This window comes from Lycium ferocissimum, chromosome 2 (assembly GCF_029784015.1).
Source record: "Lycium ferocissimum isolate CSIRO_LF1 chromosome 2, AGI_CSIRO_Lferr_CH_V1, whole genome shotgun sequence".
Classification (NCBI taxonomy): Eukaryota; Viridiplantae; Streptophyta; class Magnoliopsida; order Solanales; family Solanaceae; genus Lycium; species Lycium ferocissimum.
Window position 1 is genome coordinate 31125687 of NC_081343.1, and position 24408 is coordinate 31150094.

The 24408-nt window shown below is 34.9% G+C and overlaps 1 protein-coding gene across 1 annotated transcript; it reads right to left on the bottom strand.

Annotated features, from left to right (window-relative positions):
- Positions 1-4587: 4587 nt before the first annotated feature.
- Positions 4588-12109, bottom strand: LOC132034803 (protein FREE1-like). The gene is made up of 10 exons (XM_059425160.1): positions 11253-12109; positions 10239-10325; positions 10013-10144; positions 7693-7824; positions 7500-7565; positions 7291-7401; positions 5703-5795; positions 5235-5268; positions 5012-5079; positions 4588-4883 (listed from the first exon to the last, which is right to left on the bottom strand). Exons 1-10 carry the CDS (start codon positions 11847-11849, stop codon positions 4806-4808), a joined length of 1398 nt encoding a protein of 465 aa, XP_059281143.1. The 5' UTR covers positions 11850-12109; the 3' UTR covers positions 4588-4805.
- Positions 12110-24408: the final 12299 nt, after the last annotated feature.

Below are 24408 nucleotides of genomic sequence, written 5' to 3' on the forward strand. Positions count from 1 at the left end.
AAAAAAAACCTACCATAATTGGTTTGGTTTGGTTTTAGCTAAAAAAAGTCAAACCGAACCAAACCAACCCGACATAACATGTATTCAATTTTTAAAATATTTTATACATAAAAATATTTATTTGTAATGTAGTTTATAAATATTTCTTAATTTTTTTCATAGTTTTTCATCTATTATCATATTATTCAAGCTTGAACTTAGGATTTTGAATGTGAATAAGTTTTATATCCTATGAATGTTAGTAACTCATATAAAGTCCAAATAAAACCAACTCAACACTAATACTAACAAAAGAATTTCAATTTACCCATAGAAACGACAATAATGTTGGATATCATTCAGTTTTGCATAATTGGTTTAGGCAATGATTAAAATACGTAACTTAAGTTTTTTTTTTCTTGTCATGTAATTAATACTTATTAGCCGTACTTATTTTAGCATGACTTAGTATTTTTAGATTATGGTCATTTTCGTTATGGCTTATTAATTAACAATATTTATTTTAACCGATTTTATTATCTTTTGTTGAATATTTTAATACAATGTCATCACTCTTCTCACATTTTGTGTTATTTTCTTATGAAACACCTTTAATTACATAGTTGTATCTTATTAGGACTAAAGAAATATTTGACGTAAAAGTTATATGTTTTGTATCAAGATTATTCCAAAAAAAAAAACCCGAATAACCCGAGGTTGAAAAACCCAAATTTTATTGGTTTGGTTTGGTGTATAAATTTAGAAACCCGACACAATTGGTTTGATTTGGTGTTTAAGAAATCCGAACCAACCCGGTCCATGTACACCCCTATCGATGATACAGAAAGCGAGGACAAGGACACGACGAAGATGGTGGTCGCGGGACTCCATACAGAAAATGTCAGTTTTCCGATCCCGGTAGCCACTTCGATGGAAAAATATGCACAATTGATATTGAATATCTAGGCTTACTAATATATTTATTTAACACGATTATAGGTCACAGAAACTCTAAATTGTACAATAATACATCACATAAAGTATAATCAAATGTGAAATAGAAGTTCTTAAGAAATCATTATCTACTGACCTACAAGATTCAAGTACATAAATTTTCATCAAGTGTCCGTTGAGCATATGGGAACAACTATCTTTAGACTTGAAACATATACGCAATAGATGTTTACCTATTGAGGTGTTAATTTTATTAAAAAATATATATATAACAATAATATCATGATAAGTTTTCCCTCGCGATTATTCCACATAACGATAATATCATGATCACTTGTCACATGCCTCAGATTATTCCACAAGATATCTATTATTTCTTACCAATAAAAGTATCGGTAACTCTATCAATCAAAACGTAAACAAATAAATGAAACATGTTACAAAATTTTAATCCTCTACGGTTGTCGTGCAAATCTCCAAGGAGGGCCAACAAATCCGGAGAATTGAGCGAGGATTTCTGATTCTTGTCGGGTTTGGTTACCATGGGAAATTATTTTGTCAAAGGGACGTGTATAGAGAAGAATCTCCAGACAAAGGAATGTTTGAAGTGAGATTCAAGACGAGATTGAATATTTAATTTATAAAGGTTGGTATGAGAATAATGAATAGCAGTCAATGATATTTTTGTGGGTTCTCTTTTAACATAGAAGATTGGACAGTAAGAAGAAGGGGCCATAAATGTTTTTGAATTGTGAATGGTAAAGAGAATAAAACTGAACAGTACCAATTCTTCACTCGAGAAAGATTAGAAACCATCATTTTCTGCACAACATATGTATGAAGCGTTGCTTAATTTCTTTAGCTTGTAGACATTTGGCGTTAGTTTTCCCCACTCTTAAATAGATTTAGGTTATCTATAAGAATATAATCGTAATTTAACTTTTAAGTTTTAGAGTTCATGCTTTTAATATAATGTAGATAGATAATATGATATGATATGATGTTTCAATTTATATGGCGGTTGTTTGATTGAGTACGATGTCTAGGGGAAAAAATAAGGGAAAACAACGTATATATACATGTTAAGGAGAAATATTTACGAAACGTAACGATAGTTTTCCTTATTTACAAAACATAACGATATATTACAAAACATTTACGGATTTTTCATATATTTTTCGTTTTTTTTTATTTTTTTCCAGAAAATATATATATTTTTTATAAAAAAAATATTTTTTTTTTAAAAAAAAATAATTTTTATATATATTTTTTAAAATATTAAATTTTTTTTTTTTTTTGCTCAATGGCTTAAAAAATTACCTCATATTTCTGTGTATGAAAGTTGTATGAAATGTGTATGTGTGAGCAAAATTTTTAATATAATTTTCTATATACAAAATTTTGAATAAAACTTTAAGCCTTGAATATTGTATGAAAATTGTTAATGTTGTTGTAGTTGTATTAATTTTCCGAAACCTAATATGAAATTTATATACAAACAATGTGAATGAAATTTAAGTCTTGAGGAAGATATACACATTTCATACCATTCTCATGCATAAAATTTTAAGCATAATGTTTAAGCCTTGATCAAGATATACACATTTCATACGTTCTTCATACATAAAATTTGAGCGAACTTTTTAAGCCTTGAGCAAGATATACACATTTCATATACACAAAAATTTGAGCGATTATTTTAAGTCTTGAATGTTGTATCAAAGTTATATACAATGTTGTGTAGTAGTATTAATTTTACAAATCTAACATTTAACTTTATACATGAAAATGTGAGCGAAATTTTAAGACATGAGCAAGATACAAATTTCATATTGTTTTCATACACACAATTTTGAGCGGATTTTTTAAGCCTTGAACGAGATATACACATTTCATACACTAAATTTTGAGCAAACTTTTTAAGTCTTGAGCGAGATATACACATTTCATACAACTTTCATACATAAGTTTTTGAGCAAAAAAAAAAATATTAATTTTTAAAAAAAATAAAAAAAAATTTAAAAAAAAATTAAAAAATGATTTTTAAAAAATAAAAAATAATTTAAAAATAATTTTTTTTTTTTTTTAAATATAAAGCATGTTTTGTATAGGATTTGTAATGTTATGTTTTGTAAATATAAAACTATCGTCACGTTTCGTAAATATTTCTCCTTAAGATGTAAATATATGTCAAAGACCCAAAAAATAATAGATTTAGGTTATCTATAAGAACATAATCGTAATTTAACTTTTAAGTTTTGGAGTTCATGCTTTTAATATAATGTAGATAGATAATATGATATAATGTTTCAATTTATATGGCGGTTGTTTGATTGAGTACGATGTCTAGGGAAAAAAATTGACTTTTGAAATTTATGATCTTATACGTGCAATGGGATTTGTATTAACTGGGAATTGATCCCTAGTTCTCTAGGTAAATAACTCAACCTTCAACCAAGTGCACTATCTAGCCTTTTTGTAGCATGGGTTCCAACATATAATATTACACTGATTTTAGAAAATATCTACATATAATAGCTAATATTGCGGCGAGACAATGTGTGCATGTGCCTAAAAATTAATGTACAAATTCGCCCCTATTTATATGGCTATCAAAGCATAACATGAAGCATAACAATGAGAATTAAGATTAAATTATTTTTAACTATAATTTATTTTTATTTTTTTAACAGGCTAGATGGTAAACAGTGTCCCATAAAATGGACAAAGAGATTCAGCGCAGCTTACTTATGAAAATATATTTTGCCGCATAGAAATTAACTCAGCAAGAAAAATTCTCAGTTGAAACCTTCTCAAGCAAGTGTAGTAGGGGTAATACTACAATATATGAAAGTCGTATTATCGTGGAATATGAATGTGTTACTCTCAATATGTTAAACTGAAAATTATTCATTTTTATACATAAATTTATTAAAGTGTTGATTTGTTAATTAACTTCTTTATCTACTCGAAACAGGAAAACTGATGGTCAGGTGGATGTAGAACTTGAATCAAATTATTGAACTTAAGGAAATTGTAAAAGTAACACTTACGTTTGAAATTAATTTTGTTAAAACGAAAGTAACCTGAGACTTGTATTCCTATTATTAAGGAGATTTTGATTTTAAAAAATCACTAGAAGTAACCAATCACCATATGCGAGTGAACTCATTTGATATGGAAAAAATAATGGTGATGATTTATAACAATTAAAGGTGCTCATCTTAGATGCCTGTATGCAAGCATCAATTCTCACTAAGCAAAGTTTATCAGTTGATGAAATTCCAAAAGCAATATGCCAGGTCAAAAAACTAGATGAAACGATTTCGTAATGCAAATGGTATTTCTTTGTAAACTACATTAACATGCCTGATTGAATAGAGATATACTAGCTTTCACGGCTTTTATGTGCAAGCAAATCATCAGGACCTCTACAAAAAGTTCTTGGCTCATGTACTGTTCTTTCGGCCAGTCAATTGAAGGTTTAGAGTTTTGATTCATCTGAACTCCATACCGTTGAGCGTCTATGCTAATTATAAACGTTACTAAGATCTATAGCAATAATCCAAAGTATAGAAAAGATTACAAGGAAAAATCTGGATTGTACAATGAACTTAACATTTTGGCTTGCATGCCCCTTGGCATCTATCAACATATCAATATGTTTCTAAGATTATATTACTTCCCAAACCGAATTAAGTACTATACAGATGTACAACTGTAACCGTTTTTGTACAAGAATCAACATTCTGGAAAGAGAGAATAATGCAAATCTCACTCATAAAGGCCATAATAGCGTTTGAAAACTATAAGTTATAGGACAATCACAATGGCTTTTAGTACAGGAATATTACAAAAGCAAACTCTGCAGATCAATGGGCACTAACAAGGAACGGATGCTGGCAGACGCTGCACTCTATAGTTTCTGATCCAGAAGCTGGCACTTCAACCTGCAAAGTGAAATCCATATAAAATTCATCCACAGGAGCAGTATATTCTTGGGTTAACAGAATCGAAAAGGTTTTTCAGGATAGGGCACAAACATAAGAAGACAAAAGCATGGTCTATGGTACTGAACCTGCAAATGGACCGTGCAAGTTGGACACTCTACCTCTCTCATCCCCTTAGATGCTTGAGAACTAAGACCTGAAAATGATACACCATCAGCTCCAAGAGAAAACATTCTCCAACTTGTAATAGCCATAGAAAGGTTTGCATGCCATTTCCAGATAGCAATCATTCTAAACATGTGTATTTTCAAGCCAATTAAATAAGAAACCGTTTTCAGCCATGGATACTACCTGTCGAGGTCTTGCGGTTTTTGTCCATCTCCTCCTGTTTATGAATTTCAATTGTTGAAATTAGTATATGCTGATGAAGATGCAATAGAAAAATTTAAAGTAGGGACACATAACACATTGGCCAAATATAGAAGGAAAATAGAACATTAAAAGAAAAAGAACTTATAATCCATTGATAAAATACATGCCAACCCTAACCAGAAGCTTTATAAAGCACATCACGAATTTAAAGTAGCAAAGAGTTATGATTTTTTGTTTGCTTACATGTTCTCTATCCAATTCACTTATCCAACTGCTCATCTCAAAATTGTTATACATCAACAAATGTTCAAAGTAATGTAACTTCCATAATTGTGGACACAAGATAATCAGTATTGACTTTCAAGATACACTTCCAATGATCTATCTAAACAAAATTCTGAACAGTCCTGATAAATAATTTAAAGAACCTAGGAAGTCAGTATTCACCTTGAGTTTTCTCGTAAGGTCCTCATGACTTCGCAATGCAGCAACTTTTGTCACTGCTTCCGTAGAATTGCTGAGTCTCTGAGTTACCTCTGCCTGCAAAATGAGGAAAGTTCAATCTTATTACATCTTATGAAATACTGCTTCAAGCCTTCAAGACTACTGCAACCAATAAAGATCACAAAGGAAAGCAAAATGCGGAAGATCAACATGTTGAACAAAATAACAGATAAAAGAATGTAAATGTTGAAAGACACTGTCATGAAGGACTGAAAAGCTTTAGAATACAGTAACCATCAGAAATTAAGAGTCCATAGTTTCATTAGACTGTTGAAAGGTTCTTGTCCAAAAAATGTTGATAGGTTTAATGCCCTCCTTTTAAAATTAAATAGTCCTATTCTTTAGCCAGATGATAGAAGATGCAATAATGAAAAAGCAAATAATCACTACCCCTAGGGCAATGTGTGATCATATGTCACCAATTAAAATTCCCATGTGGTAGTATCTTTAATAAGCAACAGCAGCTTTCTGTTCAGAATAATTAAATACTATGTTCTTCAATGTTTCCAAATAGATGGAACACTTGCAGTGCTTTTATCTTGCGCTATTTCCTTAATAGGCTCAATTATGTAGTTGGAGCATTAGATCTCCCCTTTCTTTTTGATAAAGATTAGATTTCCAATCTTTTCTACATTTAATTGGGGTTTTGGCAGAAAATTTTCAGTTATTAAAACATTTAGTAGCTTTTGAAGAGGAAAGTGTCTTTGCAGCTGCTCATGGTGTTAAACCACTTCATCTATCTATATCCCTCAAGCATGAAACAGTGAGCTCCAGCGAGATTCCATGATTTCCTTATGTCCCCTTTTCCCTAAAGCATTTTCTCGTGCACCTAATCCACAAGTTTTCCCGGTTCCACTTCTATTCAATTTGTTCCCCTATCACTCTCCTATCAGATCTAGTTCACCGTCACTTTTTACAGGTAGTAATTGCACTTGTGTTGCTTCAAACCAATCTCACACTCTGACAAACTTAAGGGTGAGGTTAGAAGATTTAGAGCTGAATGATATATTATTAAGGTCGATTTTATGGGAGAAAATCCCAAAATAAAGCTTGTTCAGTAGGACGAAAGTTTTTACTTTTTATAATTTTTTTCCTGTAAGGGAGCATAATTGACTCTTTGGTTGCAACTACCAACACCATAAAAAGCTCCCATCCAAGCTTCCAGATAAGAGAAGTGCAAAAGTTATATCAATCAGAACAATTGAGATCTCGTGCCAAAAAAATTAAAATATGGTAAAAGGATTTGGCAAACAATAGCTAAAAATCCCAAGTGCTAGAAAAGGGTGTAAATCATCTGGAATAAGTGTGTGTCTACTTTTACCAGTGAGTGAAAAGCTGAGGTGAAAAGTGTATACAACATTTTTCTAGTCAAACTTCATCTGAACAAATACAGTGTGCCATCACCTTAGAAATATAAGCATGGAAAGTCACATTTAACATCCCATTAATTTTAAAAAATAAGTCACAGTTAACATCTTTATAAAAGAAAACCATAAACCTGCAATTAACCCGTTATTTTATGTGGGCATACCATGCATCGGTCACAAACTCGAACTGGCTGTGCATCTTCATCCGCAGTGAGGGCAACTCTACCTTGTGTGCACTTGTCACAGAAAATATCCCCACAATTCCTGCAGTGGTGCTGATACAGATTTAAAGAAGAAATGAGATTAAAAAAATAAAATTAAAACATGAAATACGAAAAAGTGACATTTACACCATTGTTCAAAATAAATGTACCTTTCTATTGAAAGCACTAAAATCTGTCGCACAAGAAGTGCACTTGCAAACTGCTTCATCAGGAACCTATACGAGAATAATTCGGCAAAATAGAGCCACAAATTTGTAAGAGTTACTTGCAGTAGTCAATTCAACAGAAAATAATGGAAAGGACGACCACTAAATTAATGCAATTGTTGATCATAAATCTAACCCAGAATTCTTTCTCTTCATTGAGTGGTCTCATCAACTTCATCAAATCAGCAAAACCTTTCTTCTTCTCAGCAGCTTGATCAGATCCCTTGATTGAATCTGAAGGTTTATTACTCTCGCCCATCTCCTTGATCTGAGTTCCATAATAGAAGCATGTGTACATGGTTATACTAGTCAAGTATTTAGAGGAGCATTGTATCTAGATATCTTGTTGAAAGCAAAGAGAATAGATAGAAAAAAAAAACAATTTCAATTGTATCCTACAGTTTAAGTGAGCAGTATCTGGAGAAGAGTAGGAACACCAGCTAAACTTGATATGCACGATAAGGAGAACAATTAATCCATTAAGCTCATAGTTGCTTATAGTGGTTGCTTCAGTTGATGACTTGAAGGCTACAAATCTAATGGAAATGCTAATGTAAGTGGATACGCTAAATCCAACCTGAAGCCTTCAGTCTACTGCTGTGTGAATACAGGATAAAACCTTAAACAGCTAACAAAACTGGCTAAAATTATAACCTCCACTTTAACCTATTTTGACATGTCGAATTGACCCAACATGAAAAGTACAAGTTCTACACCCTCCCAAAAAAAACCAAGATGGTGATGACTGTGGCTCTTTGTTTTGCTTGGTTGGGGTGGGTTGGGTTTTTTTTTTTTTTTTTTTGGGGGGGGAGGGGAGGGGTTTGCAAGCCTTCCACCTATCTGCATCCTCTGCGGGTAGGAATATCTTGACCCAAAGTCACTTGCATCACTACTGTCCTCTACTGTTACCCGTAAGACATACCTAAGTTCTCCAATTAAATCCCAAAGTCATACATATCCAAAAATATCCCAATTAATCACAGAGTACCAGCAAGGAAAGTAATATCTATTACAAGTGAAAATAAAATTGAAGTAACCTTCAAAGGTATTTCAAAGATATGGAGGGATGGACAAGGTGGTCACTTAGTCGATCCCCATCCACAACTCGCTAATAGTAGGGATGCAGAAAATTATGGGTTAGTAAATTTGCCATCCCTACTGCAACAAATTCGCATGTCCATAGCAAGTTAAAGAAAACACTTTGTAGTCAATCACAACCTCCTTTCTGTTGATGGGACCAAATCTCTTGTGCTTTTCCAATGCCATGTTACTGGCCAAGCATAAAGGCCTAGCAATTTTCCCATAATGATGATAAGAAAATTAGGATACTTTCAATTCGTTTACACTTTTTTGTTTCCACAAGCCCCATTAATGGGTCCTGATTTCAGATCTCCTAACATATTTGTGCTAATTCATGTTGGGCTCATTTAGCCAGTCTTTTCTCTTGAATAAACTTTCTTGCGCTCTCCACCCCTAAAAATGATGTCATTCCATTAATGGCCATACAGCAATCCAACTATCCTTGTTGCTTTGTGATCTCATATACTCCATTCAATTTTCGTTTCTACGTGTATCTGCGCATAATTCTTTTCCAAATTTGGAACTGCCGCATCTTCTTTTGTTACCTCTTTCTACAATAAACCACTCAAGCTCCTACCTACTTGGCAAGCCTAAACTTGATATCAAAACCTCAAATCAGGAACAACTCAATCCCGAACCAATCAAATAGCCCGTTCCCCATGTTGCTCTCCAATTAAATTAGCTATCCTGTTGAGTATCTTCATGCTGTAAGCTGCCAAATACTAACAGGCAAAAGATTAACCATCAATTCTCCTTTCATCCCCCCCATAATTCCCTCCTTCCTAGTCCTCACTCTCCTGTACCCCTCCCTCACTTCACCTCAACACGGAACAATCTCTCCATCTGTTCCACAACCAATTAGAGCCTAGCCGCCTCTATCCTCCAGAATTCTTTATCCCCAAATAAGTAGCTAAACCCATACACCTCTTGGATTTAAAAGCTCACGTCACTGATATGGACTAAGACTTCTTTTAGCACAAATGGTGGATAAAACCAAATAACATAAACCTTCCATGACGGGAAAAAGAAACTAAAGGGCACTTAATGTCTTACCTCCAAAGTTATTAGTGTGTGAAAAAACAGCAAATGCCTATGCATTTTGTGTTAGTTTTCTGGCATGAACTACATGCCCTGAGAGCAACATATAAGTTCTAACACCAGTAAGACAACAGGTCAGACATCCCTTAGCAGGATTACGTTTATGCCAAACAAAAGAAGGATATTAAGTCAGATAAAGAAGACTACAACTTGTGTAACTCAACACATTCCACTACTGCAGGGGTTAAACTTATATGTAGCGATTCCAAGGAAGATTTATCAAACACGAACATACAGAGGGATGAGATCAAATTTTAAAGAGTAAGAGATCTTTTCACCTGAATACTTGCGGCTGTCACAGTGTCCAGGATATTGTTCACAGTATAGCTATTTGATTTCAGCCTGATTCGTCTAGGTTCCATGTCAACCGAGTTTTTGGCCCAAAATGCAAATATATATGAATCCAACACCTGACAGAGAAAGGATAACAAATGAACTTATTTCATCATCTTGTCTGCAAATGACATAACGTATACCAGAATACAACCAAAATGACAAGCTTACCTCGCATCTTTTCACATTCTCAAGTAAATATATTCTCAAAGTTCGGCTCGTAGCGGGATCAAGTATGTGAATTCCATCTAGACCAATCTGAATTTGAATTTCAATGCAAAACTTAGAATTTATAATAGAATTTATAATTGGCGAACTGGTAAATAAATGAATTAACAGTGATAGGCAGGCCAAAGCATAGCCAGTCCCAAAAAATAGTGGAGTAGAAATAAGCTGATAGTCAATATAAAAATAGTTAAAACATAATGAGTTCCTAAATACTAAGTATATACAGAGGATTCATACAACCGACTCAAACTAGTTTGTAATTGTGGCCTAGCTGATTTATTGATTGATTGATTAATTGATTAAAGCAGCCCAAATTATAACTTCAATCAGCAATTATTTTCCTTTTCAAGCTTATCAAAGTTCTGCAAACACCAACAATGCTACTCCCTCTGTTTCAATTTGTTTGTCTAATTTTCCTTTTTAGTCCATTTCGAAAAGAAAGTCTCTTTCCTAATTTGGCAACTCTTTAGTTCCAACTTTCCACATGGCATGTTTAAGACCACAAGATTTAAGGACATATTGGTACATTCCACATATCTAAGAGCACAAGATTAAAACGTTAGAATAATTTGAATCAACTTGAAAAAAGAATTCAATTATTCTTAAATTATTACCTAATTGAATAATTTAACGATTTCCCTTTCATATTTGATATTGATTAGCTCAACAATCATTATGTAATGGAACTCTCTTCGCTTTTCTGATTGATATATAAATTAATTGAATTAAGAAATCCTCAAAAGTCTTTACTTTCTTAAACTCCGTGTCAAGTCAAAACCAGACAAACAAATTGAAACGGAGAGAGTAAGTAGATACAGAAGATTCATATAGCCGACTCAAACTAGTTTGCACTTGAGGCCTAGTTGATTAATTGATTGATTGAAGCAGGCCAAGTTATAACTTGAAACTGCAATTATTTTTCCTTTCAAACACCAATAATGCTACTAACATTCTAACCTGACAAAGTACATCCATGTCGCTCTGACCAATTCCTTCTGATAAAAGTTTAACGCGAAACTTCAACACACCAGCACTAACATCCTGTTGTTCCTCCATTTTTGGTATCGCTTTCACAATTTTACGACTACTCTCATATCCTTTATTATTCTCCTCCCTCTCATTTTGAATATTCATAGGCCTACCATAATCATCAAACATCACTGGCCCTTTATTCGACTCGGGTCGACTGTCACTGTACAATTCATCTTTCCTACCATTATATTTATAAATACCCGAATCATAACAACCTTGGTCACCATATAAGCCATTATGAGGAGCAGACGAATACGATGAATCATAATTAGGAGGATTTTGGGTGCTATAATCGTAATTCACAGGGATTTGATTTTGATCATAAGGGTAATAATTGGGGTGAGGAGCATGAAGGTGAGGGAAAGTGTAAGGTTGTTGTTGTTGATCGGACGGCTCAGGAGGAGCGGAGGCGTATTGTACGGGATTGTAGGGATGATCGGACGGAGTAGAGCTAGGGTTTGGGTTCTGTAAGTGAGGTTGGTAATATTGGTAATAGGAAGAGCTAACGTCGCCGTTATGCATGTTTACAGAATTAGGGGTTGGATTTACGCTGAGATTAATCGGTTAAAGAAATGGTTTAGAATAAGATGAGATGATTAATTGGGTGATAAGAAGGAAATGGTGGAGTGAAAGGGAAGTTAAGCTTGTTGAAATGGCGACAGAAAAAGGAAGGAGCGGGGGGAAGAGGATTTGGAATAGCGTGTACGCGCCCCAGGATGCAAGGTGGACGACTGGACACGGGTTAGTGCTGTCAGAATTTTCGGGAAATTGCATGAGTTGTCATGGGTGAATTGCACACAGGGATACTTTTGGGAATCCTAACAAAAATGACTCAATAAAAAATCAAGTGAATTAAAATATCCCAACAAAAAAAGTTACAAAACTACCTTTAGCGCAGTAAAATACTGCGCTAAAGCAGTTCATGGAGACGGAGCCGTTAACTGCTTTAGCGCAATATTTTACTGCGCTAAAGATTATTTTTTTTTTGCATAGCGCAGTATTTTACTGTGCTATAGCTAGCACTGAGAAAAAAAAATTGGTAAACTTTTTTTTTTTGTTTGAAAAAACTTAGTGTTTTTTTCATACTTTGACTACCGATTAGTCGTGTGTCAAGACTCCGAAACGTCAATATTTTACTTCGGGCACCTTTTCAACCCCTAAAACGACGATCCGAACGTTTACGTATCCTTGATGTATTGAGCCTACATTATAGTACGCAGAAAAAAATATCAGGTTCTATATAAAATATTGACGTTTCGGAGTCTTGACACACGACTAATCGTTGGTCAAAGTATGGAAAAAACAGTAAATTTTTTCAAACAAAACTTACTTCGGGCACCTTTTCAACCCCTAAAATGACTATCCAAACGTCTACGTATCCTTGATGTATTGGGCCTACATTATTGTACGCGAGAAAAAATATCGGCTTCTATATAAAATATTGACGTTTTGGAGTCTTGACACACGACTAATCGTTGGTCAAAGTATGGAAAAAACAAGAATTTTTTCAAACAAAACTTACTTCTAAGACCTTTTCAACCCCTAAAATGACTATCCGAACGTCTACGTATCCTTGATGTATTGGGCCTACATTATTGTACGCGAGAAAAAAATATCGAGGTTCTATATAAAATATTGACGTTTCGGAGTCTTGACACACGACTAATCGGTGGTCAAAGTACGGAAAAAACACTAAGTTTTTTCAAACAAAACTTACTTCGGCACCTTTTCAACCCCTAAACCGACTATCCGAACGTCTATGTATCCTTGATGTATCGGGCCTACATTATTATACGCAAAAAAATATCAGGTTCTATATAAAATATTAACGTTTCGGAGTCTTGACACACGACTAATCGTTGGTCAAAGTATGAAAAAAACACTAAGTTTTTTCAAAAAAAAAAAAAAAAGTTTACCAAATTTTTTTTTCAGTGTTAGCTATAGCGCAGTAAAATAGTGCGTTATGCAAAAAAAAAAAAAAAAATCTTTAGCGCAGTAAAATACTGCGCTAAAGTAGTTAACGGCTCCGTCTCCGTGAACTGCTTTAGCGCAGTATTTTACTGCGCTAAAGGTAGTTTGTAACTTTTTTTTTTGTTGGGGTATTTTGATTCACTTGGTTTTTTATTGAGTCATTTTTGTTCCGGACTCTACTTTTGGCATTGTTATTTCAATATATATATATATATATATTATATTCACTTTTAATATTTTTGTAGAAATAGTCTTTTTTAGTTTAATAGAAAATTTCCAGACGAAAATATTCTTAAGTTGAACAAGAGGAATCAAAATCGATAAAATTGACATCTAAGTCATGACAAATCAATATGACCTCGTGTTGTATACAATTTAATTGTCCTGTTTGAATACTCACAAAACATACCATCATCATGATCAAATGCTACAAAAACAAAAAAGAGGAAAACAATACATTATGAATGTGGTATACAATTCATGATAGAACGACATCATGCTATAGTCAATGTAGATGTCATGTTGGATTACTCACAAATCATACCAGCAGGGACGGAGCTACCTTGACCGAGGGGTGTAAAGCGATATCTCTTCGCAAAAATTGTATTGTATAGATAGGTCAAATTTAGTTTTATAAGTATAAATACCAATGTTGACGCCTCTTGACATAAGCTGAAGGTTCAGCACAACAGTTAAGGGGTTGCAAAATTCTCTAAGGTAGCAAGTTTGATCCTAACTTGCAACCTACTTATAATTTTTTGACACCTCTTAATGAAAATCCTAGTTCCGCCAACTTTTCACCTATGGTACTTCATCTAAATTTTTTGTGCCTCTCCTATATTTATTCCATCTCAATTGTGATACATCTCTCAATTATTTTTATTATGTTTCACTTATTATACCTCTCTTTTATGATTTCAAAGCTATAAAGAAAAAAAAAATACATTTTAGAATTTGTGGCATGAAAGTCATGACAGATTGTATGACTTCAAGCTATATTCGACCTAGCTGACATGCTAAATTAGTTACAAACCGTACCATATCATCACAAGTTTTCAATTGACTCGGACCATAACCTGTTCCGGAAGCTTGCGATATGTCGATTTCTATTACAAGGGCACATATGTCATTTACTTTGCCATAACCCAAACATACCTATGTTTTCAACATATGTAAAAACGAAAAAAAAAAAATGAATACCAGTCCCTTAGGGAACACCCCAATTAATTTCTTAGTTGTCCCCACGCGCGCTTGTTATTTTCTATTTATCCCTGTTTTAGAATATCTTACGATAAAAAAAAACCTCATTTTATTTTATAAAAAAAGCAAATGACATTTTTACCCTATCACTCATCATTTCTCCTACTTTTCTTCTCCAACTTCCTGTCTTTTTTCTGGCCTAATACATTTGTTCGCTCTTCTTTGTTTTCTTATTTTCTTTTTGGGCCTCTTTTGCAATTCTTCAATGAAAAATTCATTTCAAAGACCAAAAAAATTAGAAAGGAGCTCATTATTCTTTAAGATATTCTTTCAATTTCAATTCCAGAAACAAATAGGAAATAGAGGTAGATACTAGTGACAAACAAATATGCTAGCTATGTATATTAAGTGGCAGCCACCACCCCAGGTATGTGTAAGCTTAATACACATGGCGTTTCTGGAAAAATTGGTGCCTTGAGTGGCATTGTCACTCACCTATTATGGATGCTTGCAGGTTCTTGATCAACAGATTGGATGACCCTCAAATCATGAAGCTTAAAATGGCAGTGGATAAATTAGCTAGTATTGCAGCTAATAGCGAATTCGGGGATAAAGTTTTGATATTTTGGGAGCTACCATCACCGGTTCAAAAAATGTTAACCAGAGATAATGAAGGTCCTCCATGTCGTCGTCTAACTACTACTGCAACAAGTCAGCGTGAAGCACAAGGGAGAGCTTTAGTTAACATTACTAATTATATTTCTACTTTCACTTTTTGTAAATAGACGAGAAAAATAAACTAAAGATACCTTTCAAGTCCACTAATTAGAAAAGGTGACAAGTTTGACCAGCCAAGGTCAAACTCCACTTAAATATGTGATTAAGTTAAATGGGGTCTGAATTATAATTTTTAAAACTTATTAAACTTTTCCAAAGTACAAAATAGCCCCCCTTTTAATTCTCTTCTCTTTTAACCCCAACCCAACCCCCACGAACCCCACTTCTTATTTCAAAAAAAAAAATCCATCAGAAAATCGTCTCTCTCCCTCCTCTCTTCTCCATCCTCTCAGAGTAAAGATCCATTGTTGTTGTGGTTGTTGTTGCTGCTCCTCGACTTCTCCAACTTCTCTCTCGCCATTTCTGCAACTTCTCAAGTAACAATTTTCTCCTTTCTCTTTCACTACTGCTCATCCATTAGTGACTCAAGGGAAAAAATTACAATTTTGAAATCAATGACTGCAAATGATGATTTTGGTTAAAGAAGAAGAAGAAGAAGAATATAGGTTTGTCTTTAATGTTGTTTATTTTATTGTTCCATGCTAGTGAAACCCTTATTTGGGGGTATTGTTTCACTTGTTGGGGTTTGTGTGTTTGTAAATAGTGTATGTGGTTGTGAAATTATGATTTTTGGTACTATTTTTGTTCTTTTTCTCCTTAGGGTTTCGAAAAAAGGGCTTGCAATTTTGTTGATTTTGTCCAACAACTGAGTAAGTTGTTGCAACAACTTCAACACTTGTTTGACAGTTGCAAACATCTGCTGAGGTTGCATACTTAAAAAACCCCTATTTGGTGTATTTTGTTTAAATTGTGATAGTTGTTTTTTTATAGTGAAATAGATGTTTTTCTTTGTTGTCGTCCTGGTATGGTATGGTTTAGGGAAAGTTTGGATTTTATCCAACAATTGATGAACTTGAGGGCTACAGATTGCTTAGTTGTTGGATAAAATCAAAACAGTTACTGAACCTCTATTTGGTGTATTTTGTTTAACTTGTGATAGTTGTGTGTTTGTAGTGAAATAACTGTTGTTGGTGTTGTTATCCTGGTATGGTATGGTTTAGGAAAAGTTTGGATTTTATCCAAGAGCTGATGAACTTGGGGCAACAAATTCCTTAGCTGTTGGGTAAAATCAAAACATTTGTTGAGGTTTTTGTAGCAACTGAAGCAATTGTTGCAACATATTCACAAGTTGTTGTAAAAAATCAAAAAAGTTGCTAAGGTTGATCTTTGAGGTGTTGCAACTGTTTTATTTTTTTCCAACAGCTGAAGCATCTGCTGTAACAACTGATTCAATTTCTGCAACAACTTATTCACCTGTTGCAACATCTTCATCATTTGTTGCAACAGATTGTTCAGTTGTTGGAAAATCCTGTTACTTGTTGTATTTTGTTTGATCAACTGCTGCACTTCTTTTTCCCTGTTTACTTTGAATGATGCACTCAATTGAAATTGTTTTTCGTTTATCTCGTGTGTGTAGATAAAATGTCTCCAAGCAAAAGAAAAGGAGAGAATCAACTGAGCGTCATAGAGATAGTAAAAAAGCTAGGGTACAAACATCATTAGAGGAGCTTCTTTGTCTTAGCAAATGTTATTTCTGAATCAGCAAATGTAGAGGAAAGAGATAGTCAAACTGATAGTCAAACTGACAAACAACCCTCAGAAAGAGAAAAAACCCAAGAAACCTCTCAGGTAGAAGTTTGTGGAGTTGGGCATGATAAAAAAACTGAGGATGGCCAAGAAGCAGGAGATGAAAATGAAGAAAGTAAAGAAGAACAAGAAGATGAAGCAAATGATGGAAATGAAGTACCTGAAGAAGATGAAGAAGATGAAAAACTGAAAAGGATAATGAAGAAGAAAATACAGATCATTTGTCGACGACCTTAGCTGAAATAAGAACATAGAAAAAAAGTAATGTGGATGCTAATATTTTTGAGTCTTCTAGTAGTATGGGCATAGATCCCAATAGACCTTCCATTGACGAGGTAGTCAAGAGTTTCAGTATTGACAAGTACGGCATGAGGATGCTGTTGAATGAAAATAATGATTTGACTAGTGATATTGTGGTCAAATCAAGTATGGGCAAGGTCTTCGATAATTTTAGGCGCATATTTCAATAGCAGGGGTCGGAGGATTTCTTTTGTGCTAGATACCTTGGATTTTATTTAGATTTTCCTGAAGAAATCGATGCACAGTTTCAAAGGACCATGGTGCATGGGTTTTTAAATCGTAGAATTATTTGTACTAGAAAGGATGAGGTTTGGATAAACTACTGTGGCATGCTGGTTTGCTTTGGCATTAAGGAGTTTGCCATAGTTACCGGCTTGAGATGTCATCCTTGTTGTTATATCCCGTATTTTGTACGTCGGGACATTCCGAGCTAGTTGCGGAAAGTTAAGGACAAGACTATTTCGGGATACGAAGTCGAGACTTTTAACCACGATCTCGTTTAAGACATAAGTTGCTCATGATTTTGTGGCATGGAATATTAAGGAAAATTTTGGGGTTAAAAGTGAATTTTAAGAAGTTAGTATTTCATGTACAAAGGGCCAAGTGGCCGGCTAAAGGGGATGTGGGCCATGGCCACATGGAAGATTAATTTATGCAATTAAAAGATGACAATTTGTTTCATTTTTCATCATCTTCACCACCTAGAGGCTTGTAGAAACTTGAAGAGAAAAAGGAAGAGCTATTCGGCCATGGAGACCCAAATTTGAGGTCCAAAAATCTCCATCAAAAAAATAATTTCTCCTAGATTTTCAACTCATTGGAAGGTCCTAAACAACATGGAGTAATTGTTAGAGCAAGCAAACCATTTATTCTTGCAATTCTCAACCCAAGCCATGTTGAAGAACTAAGTGAAGAAGGTAAGTTTCAATCCTCTTTTTATATGTTATGGATGGTTTATGTATGTTGTAGTATGTGAAAATGGATGAAATTCATGAAATATGGCATGTGGGGGTCGAGCCGTGTATATGCAATGTTGTGTGGGAATGATGAATTAAATTCTACTTAGCATGCTTGGTTGTTGTAGTGTGTTGAAATGGTTGAGAATCATTAAAATATGGATGTTGGTGTGTGGCCGAATAGTGGGTTGTTTTGGTAGGACATGATGAACAAATTTTTATTTAGTATTGTTGGTTGTTGTTGTATGGATTCTATGATGAAAATGATGGTTTAATGATTCAAGTTGAAGTAGTAAACGTTTATGGCTGTTTTAGAAGCTAATGCGATTTTAATGTAGTTTCTTGAATTCATGAAAGTGATGTTGTTAATGTATGGATTATTGGTGTAGTTTATGAATTTGGAAGAAAGAAATGTGTTGTTGTTGTTTCTATGGAAATTGAAAGGTTTCGGGTAATGTGGTAAGTGGTTGGGCCGTTTGGAATATTGTGTGGATTGTTTGAAATGTTCTTGAGTTTTGTTTGAATGGTTTCGGATTGGTATTTGAATGTATGAGCATTGAAGTTGGCTTAATGGTATGTGGTGATTTGAATATAAATGGAATGTTGTCGAATTATGTAGAAAAGAGTTATTGACGTTAGAATGCATTTTGAATTAATTGTTGATGTTGTTAGTATGGTTGTTGGTATTGTTGTTGAAGATTTGGCCAGTTAAATTCTCGGGGTTGTTGACTTTATAGGGGAAATCTTCGCCTTTCAAATTTACGTAAATGAAATGCTAACTTAGAATTGGATTTCTAAGCGCTTATGACTAATGTTTGGTGCCAAATGATGTTATTGTAGATTTGAGAAGCCGAGACTTAAGTTTGGATTAGCTTAGGAAGCGGACGAGGTATGTAAAGCTTAACCTTCTTTCTTTTGGCATGTCTTAGTTATAAGTAGGGTGTGCTTTACGAGCCTCGGGATAACTCTATTCTTGCGATCCGAGTATGCCTACGATTCTTATTTACCTTTGTAACGTTGGCATTCGTAATATAATTGAATAATGGCCCTTATGTCTTTGGAACAATTGGTTTTCAAATGTTGCATAAAAAGTTTTGTTCTTAAAAAGTTCTACGTCGAAAAAGGGTCATAACTTTCGTAGACAGAACCGGATCGCCTCGATATGCTCGTAGGAGATTTCGTAGTATATTATGACCATACCTTCCATAGGCGGGCTCGGATTGGGTTGACGCTAGTCCGTGGGTCCCGCGACTTTCCTTTGTACAGTTCTAACGACTTTTGAAAGGACTTTGCATGACTATCGTCTTAACCCTCGGGCGTCGATCACTTACTTACCTATTGAGTCTGTAATGACAATTATGTTCTCGGTTTCCATAAGCTACTTCATATGATTTTGATACGTATCTAAGATTTTTAAAGTTCTATTTGCTATGTTCCCGAGTGACATTCGGGGAAAACTTGATTTGACTATTTTATGGAGTTTTCAAAAATGTTTTAAACTACATATAGTTCCTCACGACTCTGCTCGTGCATATGGTTATTACATCCTTCGCCGAGTCCCGGGCCGGTTATGTTATCGTGCGCACTATGTTATATTCCGGAGTATGATGTGTCCGGTTCGCCGAGCCCCTCGCTAGAGGGCCGGGTACCGTGTATATTTGGCGTTATCTTTGCGATATGATGTTATGATGTGTGACGGGGATTCGGAGATATGAAACCTTCTGGTGTTATGCTGTGTTATGGCCCCAACGACGGGCGTGCGACCATATTCTAAGAGCCCTATGCATGATTTGTGTTTTAATGAGTAAGCATTTTGGTATTTTGAATATTGCATTTACTTCCTGTATCTTTTGTTCTGATTATGATCTTATTTACTGTTTTTCCTGCTTTGCATACTCAGTACATATTCCGTACTGACCCTCTTTCTTCGGGGGCTGCGTTTCATGCCGCGCAGGTACAGATACTTGTTTGGATGGTCCACCAGCTTAGGGTTCCTGTTCAGCTGTCTTGGAGCGCTCCCTTGTTCCGGAGCCTATGTTTGGGTACAGACTCTTCCGATGCATATGTATATGACTATTCATGGGTACGGCGGGGCCCTGTCCCGTCATGTGATTTTGTTATTACTCTTAGAGGTCTGTAGACATATATGTGTAGGTATGGGTAGTCACTGTTCAGTCATGTCTTTGTGATTTGTGATTTGGACGTCCCCCTGTATTATGATAGCCTTATCGGCTTATGTGTGATATTATCTGCTGAATGTTGTGGTAGCGATATGTATATATATTTGTGACAGATTTGGGGCGACGTTTCACTTTTCTGCATGTATAAGGTCTGGTTATGCCAGCTATGATCTGATGTCTGATTTTTGTATACGTATAATCTGTTTGTACGCTGATTATGGTTAACAGGTTCGTTTGGGTGCCCAGCTCGGGCACTAGTCACGGCCTACGGGGTTGGGTCGTGACACTTGTGAGCCTCTTCCTACTGTTACATTAGCGAAGCCAACCCGGACAGTCAAGGTAGCCAGGCCATCCAAGGATGCAAAGGGCGGAAAAGCTAAGAATGATGTATCTGTAGTGGATTTTGTGGGTAAGAGGTACAAAGAGAAGAATTTGATGGAAGATTTGGAGTCCAAAACTGTGTCAAAAAAGCACAAGGAGTCACTGTGCTTAGTTTGATTTGTGCACAGTGTTCTTTGGGAAAAAGGCACGAATAACAACATACCACTTGGTTTGATTAAGCATGCGGAGGACCATGATGCATTCAACAATTATGCATGGGGTTGGGAAAGCTTTAAGTTGACTGTTGAGTATTTGTTGAGAGAGTTGAAGCCAAATGTGAAGACAGTCAACCTATATAGCTTCCCTTGGGCTTTCATGGTAAACTTTCATCAAAGTTTTATCTTTTTATTTTTTGTATTTCAATCATTATTTTAATTTTTGATGGCGTCTTTTTTTCTAGGCTTAGGCATTTGAAGCCATTCCTCACCTCTGGCATCAAGTGAAGGACTACTCCAAAAAAGTTAGTTTTTCAAGGATGCTTAGATGGCTGACTTCCAAGAACAACACAAAATTGAGTGTTGATCTTTTTAACCCCTTAAGGAAGCGGTAGGCCTTAGAACACACTTTTGTAATCTGCAACAACCTATGCATTTGTTGCAATAAGTTATTCATCTGTTGGACATTGCCCAGCATGTATGATAATATGTTGCAACAAGTTATTCATCTATTGGACCTTTGTCTAACAAGTACAATAATCTATTGCAATAAGTTATTCATCTGTTGGATATTATCCATCAAGTATAATAATCTGTTACAACAAGTTATTGACCTATTGGACATTGTCCAACAAGTTAAGTAATCTGTTGCAATAAGTTATTCATCTGTTGGACAATGTCCAATAAGTACAATAATATGTTGCAACAGGTTATTCATCTGTTGGACAATGTCCAACAAGTGTGATAACCTGTTGCAACAACCTGTAAGCTGATAACTTCTTTTAAATAAGTTTTGCTTTTCATGATAAAGAACCATTTTAATATATCTACTTTCGTGTTGTAGGTTGTGCATCCATGGCTTTTTTCTAATAATAAAAGAGTTGGAGATGCCATGCCTTGTTTCCTTTGTGCCCCTAGAATCTGTGCTTGACAGATTAATTGATGGGTTCAAAAAGGAATTGGATGGAGTGACAGCCATCACAATGAAAGCAACTGGGGTTGATGCTTGTGGTATTGGTGTGGTTCTTTGGTGGTGATGATGTTGTTGGTGTTGATCCTGTTGTTGTTGTTGATCTTTGTTGTGGTAGGTATTGCCGGAGAAAAAATAAGAGATGATGATGATGATGTTGGTGGATATACTCCACTTGGTGGATTTTGTGGTGGTAGATTTTCCTCAGTTGGTGCCGGTACATCTAAGGTGCCTTCCTTTGCTTGTGAATGCAAAACTTGCAAAGAGAAGATGGATTCCTTGATCAAGAAGGTGGAAGATTTGCCAGCTGCTCAAAAAGAAACAAATGAGGCTTTCAGCAAATTGATATCCAAGAGGGGTGTCAATCTTTCAAAGAGGCTTTAGAGCCATATACTCCTATTGAGATCAAGAAGAAAAGTAAAGCAATTTTGAAGGTACTTGCTGATTACAGATTAAGAAAATCCTCGACTCCATAGAAGCCATTTGATACTCCAATTGCTAATGTTGGACAAGTCACTATACTTAAAAAGGTAGAAATTTACAAGCATGCAAATGCCACAAAAAAGAGAGAACTTGAAAAGGGTCATCAATGCCAAGAAAAGCCCCCTAGTTTTATACTCAATGCATCAATTTGATGGCATGACTTCAAGATGATGACAACCATGGATGAGTGGTGGCTGGACAGTGTAAGTTTTAACAACACTTGTCCTATTTTTTGTTGAATTAGTTGTAGCAAGTTAACTGGTTAGTGCAACAAGTTAACTAGTTGTTGCAACAAGTTATCTAGCTATTGCAACAAGTCTTTTCTGGTTGAATTAGTTGCAGCAAGTTAATTGGTTGTTGCAGCAAGTTAACTAGTTGTTGCAACAAGTTAATTAGTTGTTGCAACAAGTTATCTATCTATTGCAGCAAGTTAACTAGTTGTTGCAACAAGTGACTGACTGTTTTGATACTTTTACTGCACTATGTAGATGAAATCATACTGCTAATGTGTATTAGGCAGCTCAATTTCCTTTAGCACTATGATTCCTCTGATAGAATCTTGGACCTCAACCTCTACAATAACATGAGCAAGAGGTACGCAGAGTTGATCGATGAGGCTACAAAAGAGGGTGGTGTGCCCTTGGAGCAAAGACTTGCTATGTTTCTATGGGTCAATGATATTCTCGGTTATCCCAAAGGTAGAAGACCCTACCCAGGTGGCTGCGAGTGGGATGGTGCCAAAAGGATCATAACTGTGATGAATATTAATACCACCCATTTTGTCACTCTTGAGTTCATGATTGAGGAGGGAGTCATAAATGTTTATGATTGCAACCTCTCAGTTTATCCAGATGATGTTTTCTTCTGTCACATGTAGCCCGTATTGGACTTGTTCCCCAAGTTACTAACACAGAGTGTCATGTTATCACACTTTCCTGAAAAGTTGATGAACCATGGGAGTTTGATTGGAAAAAGAATCTCCCCCGCAATGAGACTAATAGGGCATGTGGTTCGTGGTCACTTGGTTTTATTGAGCATTTGCTTACCGGCACGAATATGACCAAGCCCAATACTTTAATGAGTGGCAATATTGTGTCAAGGATGCAATCGAGGTGGGCTTGTGGGATTACTGATAAGCTGTTGGAGCCCTAATATGGGTTGAAAGACAATTATTTTAAATTTATGTTTTTTAGAGCCCTAATGTGGGGATAAACAATTTCTCCTTATGTTTGCATTTTATGTTCAGTTGTTGAATTATGGTGGATGAAGAAATTATGTATATTCTATGTTCAACTATTAAATATAAATTCTATGTTCAGTACTCTTATATATTATTGTTCAGTAGTTTCAAACAAGTCACATAGTTGTTGCAACAGAATCCTAACTTGTTGGAAATAATAGAACAGTTGCTGAAGATGTTGCAACAACTAAATAATTTGTTGGAACAGATGAGTAACATGTTGCAACAGATGACTCATCTGTTGCAACAAATTACTCACCTTGTTGGAAAAAATCAAACAGTTGCTTAAATTGTTGCAACAACTAAATAATCTGTCGTAACTAGATATCTCATCTGTTGCAACAACTCCTCAATTGTTGCAACATATTCATGATATTTATCACTAAATATCAGTGAATCCCTTTGTTGATCACTGAATAACGTTGAAACCCTTTGTTTATCACTAAATATGGTTGAATAAAGTACTTCACATCAAATCACTCTAATGATCACTCGATTTAGAAAGAATACACTTAGAATTGCCCATCTAATCTTAGAATTGCCCATCTAATCCAGGAAATTACATGAAATGAAATTACTATCTAATCTTTTAAGGATGTTCGTCTGTGTGTGTGTGTGTGTGTGTGTGTGTGTGTGTGTGTGTGTATATATATATATATATATATATATATATTAATAAATACGATTGATTTCTTTTGTTTATTACTTAATATGGTTGAATAAAGTACTTCGCACCAAATCACTGTAATGATCACTTGATTTAGTGCACAGTGACTTAGTTGATCATTTGTCCTGACTCAAAACACCATCAAATTGATTAA

Bases quoted from the DNA above. Each gene is read 5' to 3' on its own strand.
- LOC132034803 (XM_059425160.1), bottom strand. From the start codon at position 11,849: ATGCATAACGGCGACGTTAGCTCTTCCTATTACCAATATTACCAACCT. The intron at 10,326-11,252 runs GTTAGAATGTTA...ATTCAAATTCAG, and splicing joins ACATGGATGTACTTTGTCAG to ATTGGTCTAGATGGAATTCA. The intron at 4,884-5,011 runs GTTCAGTACCAT...TTCACTTTGCAG, and splicing joins CTTGCACGGTCCATTTGCAG to GTTGAAGTGCCAGCTTCTGG.